The sequence below is a fragment of the Centroberyx affinis genome, unplaced genomic scaffold (genome assembly GCF_046629955.1).
Source record: "Centroberyx affinis isolate AG114_WGS23_722 - 3 ecotype Tasmania unplaced genomic scaffold, CSIRO-AGI_Caff_v1 ptg009130l_1, whole genome shotgun sequence".
NCBI lineage: Eukaryota > Metazoa > Chordata > Actinopteri > Beryciformes > Berycidae > Centroberyx > Centroberyx affinis.
Window position 1 is genome coordinate 1 of NW_027284433.1, and position 23,655 is coordinate 23,655.

The 23,655-nt window shown below is 42.9% G+C and overlaps 1 protein-coding gene across 1 annotated transcript in view; it reads right to left on the minus strand.

Annotated features, from left to right (window-relative positions):
• Positions 1-16: 16 nt before the first annotated feature.
• dym (dymeclin) overlaps positions 17-23,655 on the minus strand; it is a 58,034-nt gene continuing 34,395 nt past the window's right edge. The window contains exons 15-17 of the mRNA XM_071514531.1: positions 13,328-13,510; positions 11,006-11,119; positions 17-2,755 (exon numbers count right to left, since the gene is read on the minus strand). Coding sequence (XP_071370632.1) covers positions 2,606-2,755; positions 11,006-11,119; positions 13,328-13,510 — 447 coding nt within the window. The 3' untranslated portion in view covers positions 17-2,605. The remainder of the gene's footprint in view (positions 2,756-11,005; positions 11,120-13,327; positions 13,511-23,655) is intronic.

The following is a 23,655-nucleotide window of genomic DNA, read 5'->3' on the forward strand; positions in this document are numbered from 1 at the left end:
GTCCATTAAGTCAATATCTTAAAAGCTCCCGATAACCTAAATAAATAAAATATACAGAAAGAAGCTGTCCACGGCACGTCGCGTCACGGACTCCCTATAGAAGAGAGACGGAGCCTTCGCCTCCGCTCTGTAACAGCAGGTAGTAGAAACAGAGGCAGTGAAGAGGCAGAGGTCTTCACAGGGAAGACAGCATTTAACACAAACCAAGCTTCTCTAGAAAGCCAACGCGAGATGCCGTTATATTCGATAGAAGCACGGTTGGCAACTCAAGAGTTAGCATGCAATATTGCGATACTCCAAACACCTCCTGTATTGTCTGTGACATCAAATCTATGTCCCGACGCAAAAATCTGTAACATCTTAAAAAGGATAATGAGGAAGGTAACAGACATGGCCCTCGTATGTCTATCATAACAATTCCCTGAATGGTACGATATTTCTCAATCGACTTTATACGGCTCAATGAACATGTGACACTTAGGTTGCTTTTATTTAAGATTTTTATTTCAACTCCTATATTCAAAGCAATGTTTGCCAGAAAACGTCAGCTGTTGTCATATTGTATGTAATCATATAATAATAATAATAATTATAATAATAATAATATAAAGCCGACTTCCCAGCTGAGGAAGATTCAAAGTAGAATAACACCATTTTCCTTTGTGAACCATCAGTCATTTCACTACGATCACCAGTAAAGTATTTTTTGAGGGGGGTGAATATAAAAAAAATGAACATACATGAAAATAAATAATTTAATACAAAGGCTCCAGTTAAACATGCAAATAAAGTGACAAATTAAAGACACAACCATGATTATGCGCAATAGGACATAGCTTTAATGACTTGCCCTAGTTAAAGGATAAAGCCTGTGTTTTTTAATGCATTGCTTACCGTCAACAAATCCTATGAAAATAACAAAATCAGCAATAATTTTGTTTTGCCAACAAGTCTCGTCCATGTAGCCGGTGCCCAATGCAGCCATGTCCCAGCAGCCATAGAACTCCATTGTATTAAAAAAAACAATTAAAAACCCATCACAGAGCCATGCCGTTGCTCTGGGCAACATATTTCATCAACACGATGCACCGGGCCAGCCGACTTTTTCCTCAAACAACTTAATAAGCCGGCTGTAAACACGTTTTCGATCTCAGGAAAGTAGTTCCGTAGCACCGAAAATAGTCCCCGGCGTAATGAAGAATTTGTTCCCATTTGAATTTGATTTGGTAATAACTACAACAGCCTGACTTTTCGTGGTAACAGTTAGCGATTTTTAAAATTGAAACTATGTCTTTGTGAGCTATATTTCAAGGTTTTTAGCTTACAATTGGAGCCAATGACTTCCGGGTTGACGGCTAAAAAGGGAACGTGGGAAGTCAGAAAGTAACGGGAGTAGAGCAAACGCATTATTGATTTTGTTATTTTCATAGGATTTGTTGACGGTAAGCAATGCATTAAAAAACACCGGCCTTATCCTTTAAAGTACTTGCCTTCGGTTACCATCAGAAAAAAATGGATATTACAAAGACACAGGATAAAGTCAACTAAATGGGCCGGAAGCAACGTGAAGACAGATGAATCAAACTGATGAGGATTGAGGATCATGTGCTAATATTAGCCAGGGATTGAAATTAAGCATTAACTGAACTGTAATTCAATGTGGGTTATTGGAGGTGGCAGCCAGGTAGCACTGGTGGGCTTAAACCCAAAGTCCCATCCCAGAACATCATTACTACCTGGGATAACAAATGGTTGCTGCAACAAAGGGGAGGAGGACAATTAACAGATGGAGCCAAGTCATTTGTCCTATCCTCTGCTTTCGTGATCATCTCACCTTTTCTGAAAATTCTGTTTCTCTGACCTAAAAAACAAATCATTCATACAAACTCCAGAGAATTCAGAGAGCAACACAGGGTAAAAATAAAAAGCTGATTTGTGAGGTAATCGTACCTGACACTCAATATTATAGAGGACTTTCATGAAATGTATGCCGTCTCTTTCAAGAAATGTGTACTGTATTGAATAATAGTAAGCTGGTACCATCTCTCAGCGTTCAGTGCAGCAGTAAATGAGCGTTTGCCCTGGTGTATTTGTATTAAATGACCTTTTCTCTGTAAGCAAGAAAAATGTGGGATTATCCATCGCCAGTGTTCGGAGCTGCACAAAATAACAGGAGGTTTTAAAGAAGCGGTATACTTAGCACGTGCTGTGGAAACCATCAAGTGTAGTTGCTCTGCACAGGCAAATCAAGCACACCTGATTTGAAATAGGTTTTCACCACAGGGGGCTGACTGTGTAAATGACTAGACGCTGCTGTGAGAACAGCTAACCAGTGCAGCTGAAGCTTCACAGTGTAGAAGCACGCAGGACTTACTATGATATGAGGAAGAGGGGGAAACGGTCCGGGGTTGTGCTGAATTCCCTCAAAAAAGAAACAACAACAAAAAAAAATCAGCATTCTGTACAAGGTTGAGGCACTTCCAAAGCAGCGTGCACATATAAAGGGTAATGCGCACACACACTCACACACCCACACACCCACTCTGTCAGTCTTTCTCTCTACACCAAATGGATGAAGACACACACAGTCTGCTGCAGTGGCGTTTCAGCCAGAGTCCATGCTGAAGAGCTCGATGCCCTGCGGGCTCCAGTGGAGACCCACTCCAGAGTTGAAGACCAGCGACCAGACGTAGGGGATGAAGAAGTCCTCCGGCTGGTCTTCCTCCACATACTTGAACTTCAGCTCCGGAAACTTCTATCCACACATAAACAGAAAGAGAGAAACAAGGAAAGCCGTTAGGGTACATAAGTATAGGGAATGGAAAAATAACATTTTAGGGTAGATTTGCATTCCAAACGGTACCAACCATGTCAAAGAGGATGGTACCAAAATGTTAAGAGACACCTAAAGCAATAAGACAGTTACACACTCAGTATATAGTACTGTGACCACAGGAGTGAGAGTAGGCTTGTGGAGGCTGCAAGTGCTGCTAAAGTGTCTGATTAGCTCAGGAATCATTCCTCAGCAGGTACAGTAGCTCGCTGGCAGATGTAATTCCATCTGTCTGTGCGGTAAAATTGCTTACAGCTGGCTAGGTGACAGGTATCACTCTGTGGGCTGACCCTTGACCTCTTAAAGGGCTGGCTAATGTACCAGCGTCACCTCCTGACCCCGGCGGGCGACTGGATATCTAGAGCTACTGTTTAGTGGATGAGGCAGTGGATAGTCACTCCGGGCTGGTGGAGTAACTACTCAGAGATTAATGAGAAAATAGTTATAGAAAGAAGCTGATTTCCCCCGACCTCAGTGCACAAAAATGAATTTAATAGCCTACATAAAAGTTAAAATAAAGACACAAAAAACAACCATGGGGATGTCCTTTTAAAGAACAGTCATCATGGCATCATCGTGACATTATTTAAGCCTGCAGAACAGTGCTAGGTAACCTGATTACTGAGTAATAGCCACTAGACTCAGTGACCTATTGAGCATTTCCTGAACGCAGCTTGTCTTTGATTTCAGGCGACTCACGATAGCACCGGTGAAATGGCTTGTTAGTAGACACAACACTCATTAAGGAGGACCTGGACGGGTTATTGAGGTCATAGTGTAAAGCTTTAGTGTCCATTATGCTAGAAACTGATCTGGAGGAAAAAAAAGAGAGAAAAGAGACAGGACTGGACCTGGAAAACCAGTAGAAGCTATATCCAGCCAAAGGTTAAACAAAACCCTATATGTAAATTGAATTTTTCACCATGTAGCCCCTTACAGGTATAAAAAAGCGGATAAGTAGAACTGAAGTGAATATTTTTGTGCAGTTATTATTACACCAAGTTCAGGCCAGCCAGTCATCTCAGTATGAACAAGCCCACCCAGACCAAACCAAGCCTCTCCGGGCCCACTGAACAGCAGGTAGCTGGAGAAAGAGGAGCATCAATAATACAACGGTATCTCATTATATTCTCCTGTCGACACACGCACATGCCTATGCGCACGAACACACACACACACAGTAATCAGTCTGCGGTGAAAGACAGACGCTGAGGGCCTTTATTTGGTGGCCATAGTCAGGTCTATTGAGTCATGCCTGGCTTTATTCACCACAGCCACACTATCAGTATCATAATGACACAGACAGAGGGGCTACAGGGTCACAGGCCATATGCCAGGTTACTGAGGCTAGACCACACACACCACCGCTATTGTGTTGGCTAGACACAATGCAGGGGCTGTATTATCTGGCTGGTATGCGTGTGTGTGTGTGTGTGTGGGTGACTATCTGTCAAAGTCTGCTATATGAGCTTACCAACTCCTACGATGTTCATATGACACTGGCAGTGACAGTTGCTCTCTACCCCAGGTTCACTTTCACTTGTTAGCATAAAGGATGTACATTTTCAACTGCCATAGTTTATATATTTTCTGTTGTTTAGGTTATTATTTTTTTGTTTTACATTTTAGGTTGCAAATTTTTTTGTTTTCATCTAGCACCTCTGTAGATTCACAAGCAAAAGCAAACCAAAACAAGAGGCACTGCCTAATGCCATGATCACCATGATAGATTAAACACAAGCAGTTATGCTAATTAGGTCCGTAATTAAACTAATTAATGTAGAATTAGCAAATATTTCTATGTTAATGTACTTGTCTTCACATAACAAATGGGTGGTATTAATATGAACTCAATATTTTAAATTATAGTTGTAGCAGTTTCAAAAAAATATTTTTCCTCATGAATATGCAATTGTATGCAATAAGGTCTACTCTATAGGGGAACCTGTGGTGTAAGTATGAAGATTCTATCGTATATTTTTCTTGAGTTATTGTGCTCATGAGAGTCTACAGACACAGACAGATGTCACCATGACGACATATTGTCCTGCATAACATGCACCATGGTGGAGGGACATAAAAAGATACAATCTTAGTTTATCTGCTCTATCAAACCCTACTGGACTGCAACTGAATATCAAGAGTTTTTTTTTTTTTTTTTTTTCGGAGGACACTGGCCAGACCATGGAAAGTGATTTTAAAGTACAGTCAGAGAGGCAGAGGATTGGGACAAAAAAGCCCTTGAATGTCCATAAAAAGTCCCTGTAATTACAGTGAGAAGGGCAAAAAAAATGTCCCCGATAAATCAGCGAGCACGTTTTTTTGTGTGTATTTCTCCTTATACACATCTTTTTCTGTCAAATTATGCATTGCAGTATTCAACATTAATGGTTGTTCGAGACAAGTGGAAAACTTCTTCAGGCAAGTGGTTGTAGGTATAAAAAAATCACAACTGCATGGGTCTAATAATCAAGTAGACCTGCTCTGATGTGAATTTAAGTGAATGTTCTCTCTGTGTGACTGTGTGTATCCGTGTATGAGCTTCAGTAATTAGTATGTCACCAGTACCGCGCTGTTAGAGGTGTGACTCGATGACAAGTTTTGAGTTGTGCAGCGCGAGCTTTGATATGCTGCTTTACTCTGAGGAGACGAGTGAGAGAGAAAGAGAAAAAGTGAGCAAAAACCAAAGAGATGTAGGAGATGACAAGGAATGAAGCCTAATAAAGGAATTATTAATAAGAGAGGGTGATTCGGGGCGGGGGGGCAGGTGATGAAGACAGAATGAACTGCTCGGTGTGTCAGGATTTCCCTCAGATTGCAGACACACAAGTGTTGTAGAAAAAGTGAATTACTTGTGGCCACCCGAGTAGAAAGATTTTCCATTATATGAGAGAGCGATCCGCTATTGCCTCGACTGACAGGTAAGCTGATATGGTGGCAACACAACACAGTCAGCTGACAGCTATTGAAAGTTAGCTATCTAGCTAGCTACTAAGCTTCCATTCAAGCCAACGTTGCGCGTACCAACTCCCTGCTGTTGTAAATGTTGCCGACAGTGGTGCAGATTTCTAGCAAGCTACGGACTGCCAGACAAACTAATAGGCTGAAAAAGCTAATGTCAACCCCTGCATTATAATATCTGATTAAATCAAGTGCGGTCCCACGGTTCATTCTGTCATGGAAAGGCTATGGAGGGGGGATGCAGCCAGTGAAAGAAAAAATAAAGACATCACACCAACTGCTACAGCAACTAAAACAACCAAGTGGATTGAAAATAATACTAGCCCAAGGCACAGGCTGTCTGTTGCCTATAGAGACACCAGAAAGGCCAATGATCAACACCAATATGTTCAAAAAATTTTGACAAATGTAAGATATTACCTCAGTTAAACATTTTTTAATTGAACTGAGTATATATTATATATAATATATAAAGCTTTTGTCCTAGTTTAATACAACTGGCTTGCCTGATATCAGACAGAATTGTCAACTCGTTACACTCCATTTCCATCTTCAGTCTGACATTGCCTCCACTCTAACCGATTTCCGTGGGGGAGGGGGATTCGATTTTCCCTAACCAATCACTAGAGACCAACGTATCCGCCTGAATCTAACGTCATTTTAAGTCGACACTGATGCGTAGCCATGACAACACCAGAGACGGTTCAGAAAGTATAGAGCATCTTTGACAACACGGAGCGAAGTAAAAACAAAGTACAACGACTTTCAATCGATTTAGAACAGCCTCGATAGCAGCGTCTATCTTGTCTATAGCGGTCGCCATTGTTGTTATTACTCCTCCTTGGTTCCGGCGCACAGCTTGACAATGCTTGACAACAGCTTGACAACAGTGTTAGTCCCGCCCGTGGCGCTGATTGGCTAATCATTAGTCCCCCCCGGCGCTCATTGGACCGGCTGATTTTTCAACCGAGAGAAACCGCTGTTTCATGTCACGATGCCAGACCAGCAGCAGTCAACTCGGTGGAGTGGGCGGATTCAAAGGTCTGGACCCAGGCAAACAACTGGCACCAAAGAGCACAAAATGCTCCTACAACAGGATCAGTGGTGCAAAGAAAGCCCTCTGCAAATAACAATAAAGGCTCTTAGTGTGGTGTAGACGTAGCTTAACATAGCAGTAAATAAAGAGAGCTCATCAGTATGCGCCAAGGCCACTTTTCCAAGCTGTCGAGAGATTGAAAATTAAGGGAAAAGATACACCTTATGACACTAAAATGAACATCTTTTATTCAAAAGAGCTTTAAGTGCCTATAGGAGCAGAACCAGGCTGGTAGAAAATACAATCATCTGTGCACATCCAAATGTTTTCACTGGATGCTGAATACAAAATGAGAAAAAACTAAAAAGAGAAAAAATATCCTCACAACACAATGGCCAACATTTTTCTCCTACTTCCAGATTGGATTGAGCAGCCAGGGATTTGGAGCTAGGGCTTCTGGGTAGTCTGTAGATGTGACTACATGCCTTACAGGCCACCCTTTCCAGGCCCCAGTGCTTTCTGGGAAAAAAAGAAGATTGGCTCGCAGTCAGCCTCCAAGCTCCAAGTTCTCTCTCTACCCTCCCTCAGGGCCGTAGTCTGCCCCCACCCACCACCCACCCCACTATTATCTTTATCTCTTATTCTGTCTATACTGGGGCTTCCTCTCTCAACACAACACTCCCTCGCTCACCCCCACCCCGCTCTCTTGCCCCCCCCCCCCAACCCCGCTCCTCCCTCCACTGTTTTGTTCTCAGTCTGGCAGCTATCTAGGCCCACTTGGCCCAGTCTCATATCAGTTAGTTATGGGTCCTGGCTGGTCGGGCCCTCGCCCCTAACACAGACTGACTGGCTGGCCTCATATCTTCAGTCAGGACTCCGTGTTCCTTTCCCTCCTCTCCACTCCGCTGTGCTGTCAGACCCCGGGCAGACAGGGAAGAATGTGGCTAGGGAGCAAATTAGAACACACGCTTTTAAACACACACACAATGCTTATCAGTGTTGGGGTTGTTACTGGAAAAAAGTAATAAATTACACATTACCCGTTCTTACGTTCTTAAAAGTAATGGATTACTTTACTTATTACTCCCCAGGGAAAGTAATTAGTTACACTACTTGTTACATTACTTTTGTGTTATAGCCTAAAACCACTGTGTTAGGCTTATTTGCGTTCATGGGGCCAATAAATATTGTAGACCTAAACCCACATTACCAGCATAAGTAGTCTAAATACTGACGGACACAAAATCTTTCTTTTAAGGTTTTTAATAAAGATAGAGCCTACAGCATTAAATTCAGACTTTCCGAGTCGCATTTATTAGTTTTATATATATATATATAGATATGTATATATAACTAATACAACTAACTAACTATAACTAATATATATATACTAGTGATATAGTTATATCACTATAGTTATATAGTTATATCACTAGTAAGTTTACTTTCAGGCCAGCAATCTCTTTGTAAGGTGGCGGCCATACTGATCCGTTGTGTCTGTTCATTTCAATTAATTTTCAATGAGAGCAGTCCGTTGTCCAGACATAGCTGACGACGCGTCCGTCTCTGTCAGATTAACATCCGTTTTGACAGACAGACAGAAAGTTCAGCCCAATTGAACTTTTTCTGAACGGACTGATTCGTCACCATCCGTTTAGCTGCTCCTATGTTTGTTTTGGAAAAAATAGCAGTGAACACAGAGACAACGGTACGACCAAAACAAAGATAAAACGGAGAAAGCTGGGTATAACATTGGGATGATAGAAGGTTTTCCAGGTCAGTTTCTTATTTAATTTATACTGTATAGTCTGTTTCTTCTTTTTTCTACAGAGTAGCACAGTTATGAGTAAAGCCTTCCAGTAGTTCTGCCTCTCCCACCATGTTGACCTTCCAAAACAATCAATAATTCTGTCCGTTTCTGGATGGATCAGTGTGGCCGTGGCCTAAGAATGGGTGTAATGGTGAATATCTCATTTTAGAATGAAATTCTTCACTCGTACACATACACACCCACACAAATACAAACAAGCACACAGTGTGTTCCTATTGTTTTCTAAGAGTGAGCACAATATATGACCTATTTTGTCAGTGGCTTTCCACTGGACCTATGGAGGCCCAGGTACAGAGTAGCAAATGGTCAGACCCCCTCCCCCCCCAGTCCCATCCTAAGGAGCCAGGCAGTCTCCTCTCCTAGCCTATCACCACTCAATGAGGCCGATTTCAGTTGGCCTGGCTAAACAACACATTCCACAGGCACGGCCCATGAGAGCCACTCAGCCTCACACAGCCTGGAACAACACACACACAGACACAAAGAGCGAGAGAGACGGCTGAGTGACGAGGTATTGAACACGGTTGTCCCTGGGGCATTTACCACCTTCTGTTAACTCTTTCTAGCTGTTGGGAACTCATTTGCATGTCTGTTTATTGTGTAAATGCCCCAAGTCTTTTTGTAGTCCTGTGTCTACACTGCACTAGCCACTTTCAGTGTTTTCTAACTACGACTAAAAGGAGATGGCTCAGTTCCTTCAGTAGAATCTAAAACTTTTTATATCGTTTGCAACTCTCTCTCAGCTTCTTTCCAAAATGGACTCCAAGGCAGCAAACAGATAAACTTAATGAATTCAGAATTCAAAATAGCACAGAGACAGATAGATCAACCTTTTGTCAAGTCACAGTATGTGTTGACATATGAATGTGTGGTTCTGTATATGTGAAAACACACACACACAACTAAAATCGAGAGAGCATTGCTTCTTCTAACTACTTTTACAGAGTAATTACTGATTTATTGATAATTCCACACAACATTAATCCAACCTATGGATTTTAATGCTGAGGGCTGAATAGCAGAATGAGCTGAAAAGATGAAGAAGAGATGAGAGAGGCAGAGAGACAGCTGTTGAGCTGAGTGATGGAACCATCAACCGATGGACCGGTCTGCGGCTACCTTCTCCCCGAGGAGACATAGCCCACAAATTCTCCTCGCTTCACATCGCCTTGTGGAGTAGCAAAGCACTCAGATGGCGGAGAGTGAATGTGAGCCTGAATGACACGTGCAAACACTCTCACACAGACACAAAGGCAGGCACACATGGCTGCACAGTCATCGGCACACACAGTTAAACATCTACACAAAGGGACACTGACACACAGATCCAAATGGTCACCCACAAACAGACACAGACGGACAGAATGACTAACTGTCACATACACACACACACCCTCTATTACTCCCACCACTAGTTGTGTGTAGGCATGTGTGTTATAGGTATAGCACCCTCGCTGAAGGACACTGCAGGGTTATCCACATGGCTCCATGTGTAATGCTGTGGCTCTACAGTAGATTGCTACATTACCGCTCCAAGGTGCTGACTGAGAGAGAGAGAGGGAGAAAGAGAGAGAGAGAGAGAGAGAGCACATGGACTCGCCGCCACGCACCATCCCTCTTCCACATCGGCCAGCGAGACAAATGCCTTGCAGCCAGCCGCCAAGTATAGAACATGAAACACATGATGAAACATGCAATTAAGAGCTTCTGTGCTGGTGAGGAGAGGAGTGGAGAGAGCGCCGGATACATATTTCCTCATTGATTAATGGAGGGAGCACTGGGACGGGGGGGAAGAGAGCTAGCTAACCCGCCAGGAGTGCTGGGTAACGAGGCACAGTGGCAGATTTATGCCCCCTCTGCCCCCTCCCCCCGGTCTTATGTGCCCATGACAAAGTGCCCCCCAGCCCCCCATCCCATCTCCTTGAAATGTCATTACATGTTCACATGTAGCGGGCCAGTAGAGATGGAATGAAGACGGGCATTAATGCTAATGAGGATTGGGGTTTGGCCTTTTGTCTCATGTCCCCATGGCTCTTTCTCTCGACCCTGTCCATAGCCCTATCCCACGCCTCTACCTTCCTTCCCCCATCCTATTCCCCCTCTCTCACCTGCCCAACATAACTAATTCTCTTTTCTACACCTCCCCAAACCCCCCTCCGCCATACCTCATGGCCTGGCCTTAACAACATATTGAACCTTCTGCAAATGTATCTTGACATCCAATAAACCACTTCTCAGCTCTTCAACCAGCTTCATCTCTCCTTCTTCGTCTTCTCCGTACTCTCCCATTCCATCAGTCTGTCCTCTTGGTGTGTGTGTGTGTGTGTGTGTGTGTGTGATTTACCTTGAGTCTGTCTGTGGGCAGGGCCTGAGCTCCTTTCATGATGACTTCCTGAACTCTCTCGACTGACAGGTCACTCCCAGCCTGCTCCAGACGCTGGCTGAAGAAGCCAATCACCTGATGGTCACACGAGAAGAAATAACCAATCAAAACACAGAACCCACAATCAGATTCACCAAATGTCAGGTTGCATTCAAATTGAAAATACATTAGGGTGAATAGAGAGGTTTTCTATAGCGTAAAGCAACTCTATATGGAAAAGTATAAAAATTAATTATGGGGTGTTATTGTTTTTAGTGAATTAATTCATTATTGTCAGTTTATTATTATTATTAATTTATAGTTCTTTAAAATGTCCTTTCAAAACACTTTCACCATTAAATCCTATCCTATCCCTAAACACTCAATATCTCATGTCGTCTTGATCTCATTGAAGTTTAATTTCAACTCCCAGCTCTGTCATGGGGTTCCTTGACTCTTCTAATCCTGGTGTTAGGAGCTGTCACATTAGGATTGCAGCAGCCCAGCCCCAAATGATGACACTGGGTGCAATGTGGAGGAGTAAATTAGACCAAGATGACATCATACAACATATATATATATATATATATATATATAGATATATATTTAGGGGCATATGGCTATGGTAGCACTCATGTACTGGTCTGATCCAACAAAATTGATTGCAATCTTTGCAAAGAATTGGAGAAAGTTGAAGCAACGGCTTAAAAAAAAGCATAAATTCTGCTTTGAGAGTGAAAGTGGAAGACTGCTGCAAAATTCAAAATGATAGTATGCCTGTAGGCTACATACTCAGTAAACATACGTACAGTATTTCAGATTACGAATTCACCATAGATTTTCAGTATGTTTTCATCCCACTTAACGAGAGAACTTCACTAGAGTTCAAATTATCAGATGTCTTCCAGGTTTAAGCCCAAACAAGAGATCAAGGAAACTGTATTTTGCGTCCCCACTGGTGTGTTAGGCTCTTCCCCGGAGAACTGTTTGATATTTGATAATTAAAACTCAAGGTATTACGGATTCTTTTTAATGCTCTTTTTCGTCAAACCAACACTGAAGCTACATCCACAGGCTATGTTTTCTCTGCTCACAGTCTGTGGTTGCCTTGGAGAATTCAAACACGCCAGAGCCTACATGAGCTGTGTGTGCGTCTACATCTATCTACAACTGATCTCTTCATTAACTCTGAAGGCCTCCCATATGGGGTTAATTTAGAGGAGCAAGAAGGCAGCCCTTCATCCTGAATCTCTTGCTCACACACACGGATTTGCCAGTGCAGGGAAAGCTTCAGAGAATAGCCTTAGGGAGGCTGGCTTAACTGAGGCATTCTAGCTACCTAGCATGCTTCCCTCATACTTATGAATAACACTCAAGCCTATAGCCATGCATGCAAGCAAGCACAATCCCCCCTCCCCCTCACACGCCCGCCCACACGCACACACACACACACACACACACATACATACATATACATACACACACACACCAAAGGGAGACTGGCTTTACTGAAGCTTCCTTTCCTCCTCTGTCTCTAAGGCACTCTATACGACTAATACAGCTATGAGTGACAGCTTGCTCCCTCGGTGTCCCTCCCTCCCCCTCCTCCTAAGACACAACCATACACTCTCAATGAATATTTGACACAAGGCCTCTCGACACCGAGGGACTGATTAATTCATCAATACTACTTAAGCCAATAGAGCTCAGCATGTTGTACAGTGCAATCACACACCATGTTAATGATGCTGTGCGTGTATGTGCCAGATCTGGGATCTCTACGCTGCCTGGCTTTTTGAGGGTTTCCCCCATAGAGACAGAGAGAACAGCATTCACAAATCTCTTTATAACTTTGATCTGTTCGTCAGCAATGTTAGTAGTCATGCAGTATTTTTGCAGCAACTATTAGGAATTTGCCAACACCATGAGGGAAAGAGCTCCTAAGTCTTTTTGCATCCAGGCTTCTCTCAATCTTTCATCTGTGATATTTAGCTGACTATCAGGGAATAAAATCTAACTTTATGTGAATCTAACAACACCTAATTATGTTAACAAAAACGCATTACACTGTATGTATGCTGGAAACATTGGGATGTTACTCAGAGCTAGGTTTATAGCAGTGAATCTAGAAAGGAAAATAAGCCTTTGGTAGTGTGCAATCAAAACATCAATTCACTTCCTCTCTCTTTTAACTTTCTCAGCTACTAACCCAATTGTTAGAAGCATATACGTACCTGCATGCAAAGATACATACATACATCAATAAAAGTGTGTGTGTGTGTGTGTGTGTGTGTGTGTGCTGACCGTGTCCAGGTTCTGCATGATGTCCTGGAAGGAAGGGTGCGTCCTGAACTGCTCAAACAGCTCCCTCTTGTAGAGCAGGGCGTACACTAGGTTGGGGTTGTGGTGCAGAGAGTTGGACAGGCAGGAGTTGATGATTTCTAGCATCATGCGGATCACCTCCTCAATCACATTCAGATCCTGGGCCTGGGGAGAAGGAAGGGGGAATGGAAAGGTTAATTGGTTTCCCCACTCAACTGGTTTCACCTATAATGGTGTTTTTTTTATTTCTTCCAGACGGACTGATGGATGGAGGGATGAATAGGTAGAGAAAAGGAGGAAAAGAAAGAAGGAAGTAAGGACCAAAGAAATGAAGGAATGAATTAAGGAAGAACTAAAGGAAGGAAAGAGGAGAGGACCAAGGAAATGAAGAAACAATCAAAAACAATGCTATAATGCAACTATCCAGTTATTGTCAGATTGCCTCCTTGCAGCCCTTTATGTGCGTAGCTGTAACTAAGGTGACAGCAAAGGTCTGGGTGAGGGACAGAGAGGTGCCCTTGTGAGCCACATGTCAGGTCATGTCACAATATGTTTCCTGCTGGGGTAGAGACAACTGTCATTAGTGACAGGTGACAGTGTGGGAAGAGAGGTGGGAGGAAGACTGACATGTTGAGCCAGGTCAAATTTACTTTGAAAGTCCTTTTAACATGCTTGTCACAAAATACAACGAAATACAAAGCAAAAAAGGACATAAATATAGATAGAAACCAGAGAAAGGTATGAGGCCAGAGCTTGTGTGTTTGTGTGTGTGTCTGTACCACTAACATATGTGAATGGATATGGGAGCACTGAGGCAACAGAGGAGTAGTCTACAAGAATGACAAGTTACTACTACCAAGGGGAGCTCCAAGGCGCCTTAATCAGTGGAGGAAACAAAGAGAAAGGAAAGGCTGGTAAGATGGGAGTAAAGGTAGATTGTAAGCTGTACTAAATAAAAGGGTCTTGAGTCTTGACAGGAACTGGTTTGCACAAAGGGGGGTGGGGGGAGACAAGTAAGAGCTATTTGCTTTCATACACATGAAATAACAAGGTGGCCTGCATCCAGTAAGACACAAGTTTGAGTAGTTTCATAACGAGTGAGTGAATCAGGGATATTGTGGAGAAAGGTTATTTCATGCTTTGTAAGTTAGAGGTAGGACATTGTAATCATTATGTGCATTTACAGGGAGCCAGTGAAGACAAACTGAGGCTGGGGTAATGCGATCATTTTTTCTGGTTTGCTGGAGCATTCTGGCAGCTGAGTTTTGAATGAGTTGGATATTAATGAGTGTGGAGTGGGGACAGCTGGAGAGTAGTGCACCGCAGTAATCAATTCTGGAGGAAACAAAAGCACGGATCGGTTTCTCTAGGCCTACTGGAGAGGAAATGCCGAATTCTGCAGAACTTTCTAAGGGGAAAATAAGCTGTTGCGGATGTTGCCTTGACACTACTGCCAAAAGAAAGGTCTGAATAAAAGATAAATACCAAGGATTTTAACAGATTCCTTTGGGGCGACTGCACGGCTATTGAAATTAAGTGAAAGATCCATAAACAAGGCCTGAGTGAGGATTTGATCTGCATTGAGTAGTCTTTAAAACAGAAGAGTTGCCGCACACTCCAGCTCCAATTAAGAAAGTTTATTATGTATTAGTTGAAGACATGTTTAAAGAAATGTCTTCATCAGGGTACATCAGGGAGCGGGGTTAATGTCTGAAGACATTTCTGGTCTTTAACTGATAAAGAATATACTTTCTTTATCAGAGCTGGAGGGTGCACTCTGCTCTCGTTGGCCAGCACCTCACCGACACCGGTCTGCGTTTTCAATCTGTTGAAATACATTGAGTCACCCATCTTTTGATAACTCAAATACAGAATTCCATATTTTCTTTACCTGTGTTATTTTACTGGACTGTAAAGTTGTGAGTCATCTGCATGGAGGAGATGATACACTGACACAAGTCCTGAGGCTGATTACACTCCACTGCTTTTCCTCTTGACTTTTCACCCTGCTGCCCAGGTCCCTTGCCACCTCCTCCCTCTACTTCACTTTCACTCTTTCAACCGTACCACCTCCCTATCTTGGCACATTTCCATCTGAATTTGTGTGTGTGCGTCAGCGGTAGGATTCCCTGTGTCGTAGGTGGTTACAGTAGGGACAGTAAAGGGGCTGAGAAGTCGTGTTACAGCTCACCAGACCCACCTGGTACTAACATATTCAGAGGTCACCGCATATACCCTCCACTGCACAGACATTCTGACAGATATAGTGACACAAAGATGCACGCCAAATATACACAGCCCAGTGTGTCCTCTACCTTTTGAACAGACAGCCTAGAGGAGCTGCTGCACTGCCTACAAGAATTTCATTTGCACTGGTTTCAATGGAGAGGTTCAGTAATACTTGCTCTAAATACTGTTTTAGAGTTATTTCCACCCCTACCCCCACCACTAGAATTATTTCAGGTGAAAAACACACACACACCCACATTCACACACAGAGGAACTTTATAAAGTGATGCTGTTTGCGGCTGTGCATTGTGTACATAATCTGCTCCTGGATAAGTTGACCACAAACATGCTGATACGATTCTTTATCAATCAACATGCAGGAAATCAAAGAGCATCCAAAAAGCTATTTCGGCAAGGCTGCCAGCCTGACAGCTACAATTTAAACAAGAGGTACTTGAGCAGCCTAATGTCCCGCCATAATCACCATGATATATTAAACATTGTGCCGTTATGATAAAGAAGTCATTAATGAAGCTAATTAATGCATCAAATACTCTCTTTCTATGTCAACAGACATGTCTTCACATAACACATGGGTGGTATTAATATGAACTCTCTTATAGCAGTTCCAAGAAAATCAGTTTTTCCACATTAAAATGCAAAATTGAGCAGGAAGGTGCTCCAAAATATACTCAGATCATCTATAGGGGGAACCTGTGATGTAAATATGAAGTTTCTATCATGTTCTTGTTCTTGAGTTATTGTGTTCATGAGAAAGTGTCTACACACAGACAGACAGACAGACTTGCATACCGAGACCTAAAAAAGAAACTGCAGAGACATGGGCAAAAGGAACGATCTTCAAAGAGATTAAACAACAGGCGGCAGGAATTGCAGACATATGGTCCAACAAAGATAATGGTTGAGTCCCTGTGGTGTGCGTGCTATGGTTAGAGCTCTAAAGGATGTAACAAGTTCTGCTGTTATTATGCAGAAGCTCCCTAACAGATGACATTGTTAGTTTTCGAGCCGATCCAACAACACAGAATTGTGAAAAGCACCATGCTTCATCCGAACAAGGGCCACAAAAACACACACTGGCCCAGCAGAGCGAGCCTGAAGCACAAGGCCTGGCTTTCTGTGCACCCTGTCTCACATTCGGCAAATGGAAATTGCACCATTGCTTTTGAATTTTCACTAATTTGTCCAATTTATTGTAAGGGGATTTGAAAAAGGGAGCTCATTTATGGTGAGATATATGTAAAGGGAACAGTACAGGTCGACTCTGTGCTTCCCACCGGCTGGGAAGCACAGAGACAAAGAGACGCAGACTAAGAGAATGCAGGAGTCAAGACAGCCAAAGCAGCTTAGCTTAAGGCGATGGAGTACTAATGAAATAAACCCTATGGCACTACCAGTGCTGTGACACACACACACACACACACCCCTGCCAGTTTCATTGCTCCAAAGCTGACCCTGTCAGTACTACCAGCATGGAGGGAAGTCTGTATGATTATACTGCCTAACAATGCTTTTATTAATGCCTGTAAATGCAGTAACAACATGAGCGAGTCAAAATAAAAACTGGGTAGCTTGTGTGTTTAACTGAAAAATGAACTAAATACAATTCAGCTACCTCAAATACAAGTAGTTGAACCAAATATAGCCAGACATTTTGTTATAAAGAACAAAACACAATAAATTCAGTTAATTCAATGTTTTACAGATGAACAGTTTTGACCTTATAATAACTATTATGTAAAATTCTGAACACAGTTTTGGATTCCGAAGTAAAACAAGGCTGTTTCCAATCATTGTCAACATCTAAAACAGCTTGATGCAGTACTTTATTTATTATTTTAAATTATTTTCCCCCAACAGTATCACCACTACACTTAAATGTAGTAATAAAATGTGTAATGTGTGTGTCTACAAACCTTTTGCTAGGCCTCACCTAATAAAGCATTAAAATCATTTTGTGAATGAAAAGTAGTTCCTACACAATTACATTCAGAAAGCCTTCACTGGATGAACGGGGCAAGAGTAGGCCTGTGCATGATGTTAGGTGAAAATGTTTCACGTTGGAACAAGGAAGTAGACAAAACACTGAGGCAGCATAGCTGTATCATCGCAACAATGTCAGATTCTGAAAATAAAAAAAATAAGAAATACCTCTCCAAATGCTAACGCGACTAGCTCGGCCAGTTTTACCCAAAACTCTCACCATGATCTTTGCTTACACTTTTTTGTTTACATTGAAAGTCCCGCCTTAGACAGCACTTCTCCCCAATCGCTAATGTCCTCTGTGGTTACATCCTGCCTAATTTCAAGCCTGAAAGTAGTTCCTATGACATGGATTAGAATAAGCACTGAGTAAATCTTCAACATCCAGATGCACAAATCAGTCAGACCTACTGATAATAAAAAGCTAAGAGACAAGGTTTCAAAATTGAGTAAAATTATTAAATGTAAATGTATTAAATGTAAAATGTAGGACATCTCCTCCAACTACAGGTTATTACAAAAATAAAATAAAGGGCACTCTGGAAAATGGCTTCACGTTCACCATGGCCAGAATTATCCTTTGGCTTCATTTTTATGACAAACAACATTGTTGTGATGATCACCTGTTTGGATCAAGAACTTGCCAATACCAGCTAAAGCTAGAATCAAATCAGCAGCCTGGCGAGACTGCAGAGGCAGGCTGATTTGAAGCTGAGATTCCATTGTCCTTATCTTACTAATAACTTTGCTGATTATATGGAGGTTTTTTTTTTGCTGTCACCACACATTCGCATATGTACACTCTCATGTATATGGACACACACACACCAGCTGAGAGGGTGTTAGGATAATTCCAATATAGGCTACATAACAGTATACTGTTGTGGCTTGACCACTTAAAAGCAGTGGATTTGTATAAGAAAGCTGAAAAAACAAGAAGAAGAAACAAGATGCAATAATGCATTGATTCCCACAAGTTGGAGCAGCATTGGGTTACAGGCTGGTGGATGAAGGTGTGTGGTGGAGTGGAGCCTTAACAGGCAGACGTGAGGAGGCAAGTGGAAGGCAGGAGAACAGGCTATAATGAGGATTGATGGTGTGTCTGGGAGCTCTTTGGGCTCGACTCCACTGCCTAGCAAGACCTGCTCTGCTCTGCTCTGGCAGGGCATAATTAGACAGAGAGCAGGGACAGAGAAAGGAGACAACTGAGTAGCAGGAAGGGGAGGTAGACGTAGGAAGATAGAAATAAAAAAGAAGAGAAGAAGAGAGTACGAGGAGTAAGATGGGGGAACGGGAGAGAAGCAGTTGGATGGAGGAGGTGAATGTGATGAGGAGGAAACAAAGGAGGAGTGAAAGAGAGGGAGACAGAGTGGGAGTGAGGGAGGCGTTGTGTGTTCTCTAGCTCTGCTCCGGCTTAATGAGATTAGCCCAGCAGAAAAAAAAATGCCACACCAGGGAATTCAGGTCACATGAAAATAGGCTAGCTAGACGTCTGCCTGGCCCTGCGTCTATGTTTGTCAAGTGGATGAGATTAAGTCACCGGTCCACGGTCTACTGTCCGCCTGAAACCCAGACAGGATTTATATATCTTGGCTCCTCCTTCTCCTCTACTCCCAACTCACTCTGTTCTCCTACACTTGTTTTCCCAAAAATCTACCCTCCAGACAGCCAGAAAACACCTCACCTTTGTGCTTTGCGTGTCTAAGTGTGTGAGATTCCATTACTGCCTCTCTCTTCTTTCTCTTTTCTTCTATCCTCTTCCTTTCCTCATCTCCGTTCCTCTTTTCTGATCCCTTCCCTCCACTCTGCTTCCAGAATTGTCATTTAGTCACTCACAACCACTCATGCTGCTCTTCTACCCAGACAAACACACGCTTCAGACTACAACGATATCATTAGTCTCAATGATCCTGCCTTGTTTGACTCGTTTTACCATTTACATAAACCTTACCGGTAGCCAGTGTGTGTGTGTGTGTGTGTGTGTGTGCAGAGAGAGACTGTGTGCATACATTCAGAAGCAAAAACTTTTTCATCTGTCTGCTGCTGATGCTTGAAGATGGCTGGTGCAAATGTGTTATCCATGTGTGTACGTACGACCTCTGGTATCTGTCTGAGAGAAAATGAGAGACAAAGCAAATTATAGAGTTGCAGAGGCAGTCTGTCTCCGTGTCTGGGAAGGGCAGTGCCAGGCCTACACATCTAACACTGCACTACTACTCTGTGTGTGTGTGTGTGTGTGTAGCTATTCAATCATGTATGTGTATGTGCATGCCCCTATGCGTACACATGTTCGTATGCAAGCGTGTGTGTGTCTGGACAGAGTGTGTAGGGACAGAGACATGTAAATCCCAGTAAAGCAGGAGCTGGCATCATTAAACCAATAGCTTAGTGACTCCCTTGCCGGCCCTGCTGCTCGCTGTTGCAGGGCAGGCAAACCAGACACATTAAGAAAGAGTACAGAGAAAGACAAGGACATGCAGAAAGACAGAGACAGACAGAGAGACACAGACAGACAGACAAAGGGAGAGAGGAAAGCCACACTTACACAGACAGCTTGAAACCTGTTTTATGGTGCCAGTATACACAACTTTCAACAAATGCCAATGCTCACATGTTACATCCAAGTAATTTTTGCATTTTTATGCTTTATGCCAACATGGAAAAATCATAGGAGGGAGGGAGGGAGAGAGAGAGAGAGAGGCAATGAAAAAGGCATAAGGACAGACAGAGAGGGTCAGGCTGGCTCAGTAGCAGCAGCCTGCTCAGTCTTTTGGGAGGTTTTAAATGGGTCATTGTCTGACCTGCATTATGGTACCATGGCCATTTCATAATCACACCACTTTGTAGAGCGCTGTGCCCAGGTCAGCCCCTTTTTACCCAGTGGCCTCACACACGCACACATGCCGGCATGCTTGCACACACACAGAATGAGGCAAAAGACAGTGTTTGCCCGCCAAACAGCCCCAACAACAGCAACATTAATGCAGCCTGTCTGCCTGCGTCTATCTGTCTGACTGTCTGGGAAAGACTGTGCTGGGAAAACTGCTGCAGAACTGTCTCTGTGAACAGGAGGTCTTCAGCATATAACAGACACCTTGTTATGATCAGTTCAAATAAGCACACTTCCTGCCGGAGAAGTAAGCAATCACTGATAGCAGGGGGTTGCGGGTGAACAGCGATGACGGCAGTTACGATGATGATGGTGATGAAGATGACGCCAACAGCTGCAGCAGCTTTCTGGGCAGATAGGTGGGCAGCGCTAATTGATGTGCTGCGAGCTGTGCTCTGTTTTGCTGTGCTGATCAGGGAAAGACCAGGACACAGCAGGGCTGCCCTAATTACTGTCTGGACGCAGACAACCATTAGGACCCCAGAGCACCTGCTGCCTGCAGGGGCGGCCCTCCTACCGCCTGAGAGGGGAGACAGATAGAGAGGAAGAGAGAGGGAGAGAGACAAAGAGGGACAGATATACAGAGAGAAAGGCTAACAGGTTAACTCACCACCAGCTAAGTAGTCAGGCAGGCAGTGTGCCAGCCATCCAGAGGGTCAACCAGTCTGGTAAAAAAAACACTACAACTGCTTTAGAGGATCAGAAACTCAACAGGAGGGGCAGCGATTAAGTCAGACTATGTGTCATCATCCTTCTCTCTGCCCTCAGCAGGATACTGCCTTAATGAGTGGCATACAGGGAGACTGGCATACAGAGAGACTGGGAGGCTGGCCACATGAAGAGTGGCCTGAGTGTAAGAGGTTACTTACTCTTTGCCAGGTCAACCTGCTTTCAAATCATTTTATTCATGAAGTTAACTTTATATAGAGGCACCAAGGCCTTGAGTGTTTAAACCTTTGAGTTGGTTAATTTAGGGAAGGTGAAAATCGGAGTTGTTAGACCCCATTTACTGGGGCATGTGTCCAACAACACTTCAGGATTAAAAGTGTGAGAGTGGTGGATTTGGTGGTGAAAACTTATATAACAGCTTAGGCCTAAGGTGACCATAATCATTACTGGCTTTAACAGCTTTGTTTTGATCTCCATTCAGCTGTCTAAGGTGAAAGCTTGTCAGTGAAATTGGCTTAGGGTTTGTGGCGAATTCAAATTGTATGGGTGAAGATGACAAAATAAATTAGAATAACACAGATTTTCATTGATTTTGAGTATTATTATCCATTTTACCTGATACTCAAAAAGTGTTGGAAAGTCGGTAAATTAGACAAAAGCTTGCTGGATGCATGCTACTACTCAGTATGCTGCCATGCCAGATCCAACCCAAAGGTCTATAATGGCCTAGTTAACAGTCTGGCACTGACATTATCCAGCTACTGACCACCAACCAAAATCTTAATTTCCAGGTGAGGAAATGAAGGTTTGAAAATGTTATGGAATTTTTAAATGGAAAATCTATAGGGACCCTACCCCTTCTCCATTTCCCTCTCCATCTCTCCCTTCTGGGCATTTGTACATGAAATGACTTGAAACCCCACATTGGGATTTCTGTCTTTCCAAACGCTGGTGTCCCAGAGTCTTCAGCACCATGGAGTTAGATTAAATGGCCATGGAAGAAAGTCAGCATAAGGCCAGGCAATGAAGCTGCCAGATTTAACAATCTCTGCCACCTCAATATAAGGACATGAGCTTCCCATTTTTGGTTGAGATATGTGGGGTTACATTGCACATGGAGAGCTTCAAGTCATCTCATGTAAAAATACCCAGAGGGGAGAGAGAGCAGGAGGAGAGCTGGAGAAAGAAATACAAGGAAGGAGAGTGAGGGTCAGTGCTAGAGGCGGGACTAGGGGCCGGTGGGAGCTAATGATTTTTATCAGTTACATGATTGGGATCAGTTTGTACTGACACAATCTTGCACTGAAATTCTCATTCTTACTTTTATTTTGTTAAATTTGTGTCCTGTGAACCCTGTTTTATGGTACACAAGGGAAAAATAACTTGAATTTACTTCTTGTTGTTATTGGCACCCTTGATAAATATGCTGTCACTGTTGAACTTGGCACAGATTTAACTTGACTTTTAGGGATTGTGGCAGCCTGGGCCCCAGTAGTGCTGTAAGTCTAGCAACGCCCCTGTGTGAGGACACTCCAATCAAACTTGTGTACACACCACAGAACTACTCCCTTGTTCGCATGAGAGATTGCCTTCAGCCGCTTCCAAGCAAACCCCGGACAGGCTCATTTGAAGTGAGAGTGCAATCAGACCAAAGACAGGAAAACAGCCAGGAAACTTCACATTAGCCAGCTATTGTTGACGTTTCCCCATACTTCTCTGAATGTCTTCAACTCCATCATCTATTGCTTTTTGTTTATTGAAAATCGCCAAATAAAGTCAGAATCCTAAAGAAATCCCAATAGAAAACTGCATGTAGAATAAACACTGATACTACAGCCTAAATTGGACAACCTAAATGGTTGTGAGATTTTTTACTCTTGATCGTCAAAGTGGAAACAACAATTTTCACATGGCTTTACTCATTAAGTATGTTTCATTCATCAATTGACAGTGTAAAACCAACCAATTAAAAACTGCAACACAGAGATGGTAAGGATGACCTGATTCTCAGCACAAACATCTATCCCTCCTTGATTCATGAAAATTCAGGGATAAGTGCGCAGAAATTATGTGGTTGTTTACATGTACTTTAGAGACTAATCAACTGTAAAAACTCTGGTTCATACGTTGGCAGGCAGCCCCATATGGCAGTGAGAGGTATCTGTTTGAACTTTGAGGACTTCAATACCAAGAAATCATGTAGCATGTGGTGAGTTAACTGCACACAGGACGCTCATGTTTACTAACCCAGCCGGTCTGTAACTACTTTATACCAAAGAATAACAAATGGATGAGATAGGAAAAAGATCTACTGTTGTCCACAACCTTTGAGGTAACCTGAAACCCTGTATGTTTCTGTCTCTTTTAGAGATGCTCATAAAACATGCATTTCCCAGTTTCAATTCTTCACTTCCAGTGTGCCAAGAAAGTTTCCTGCCAATGGCTGTTCCCGACTACATGGGCTCAGGACGTCTCATGTATCTCTGATGGGTGGATTACCTTTTGTTCAGCCTAAACA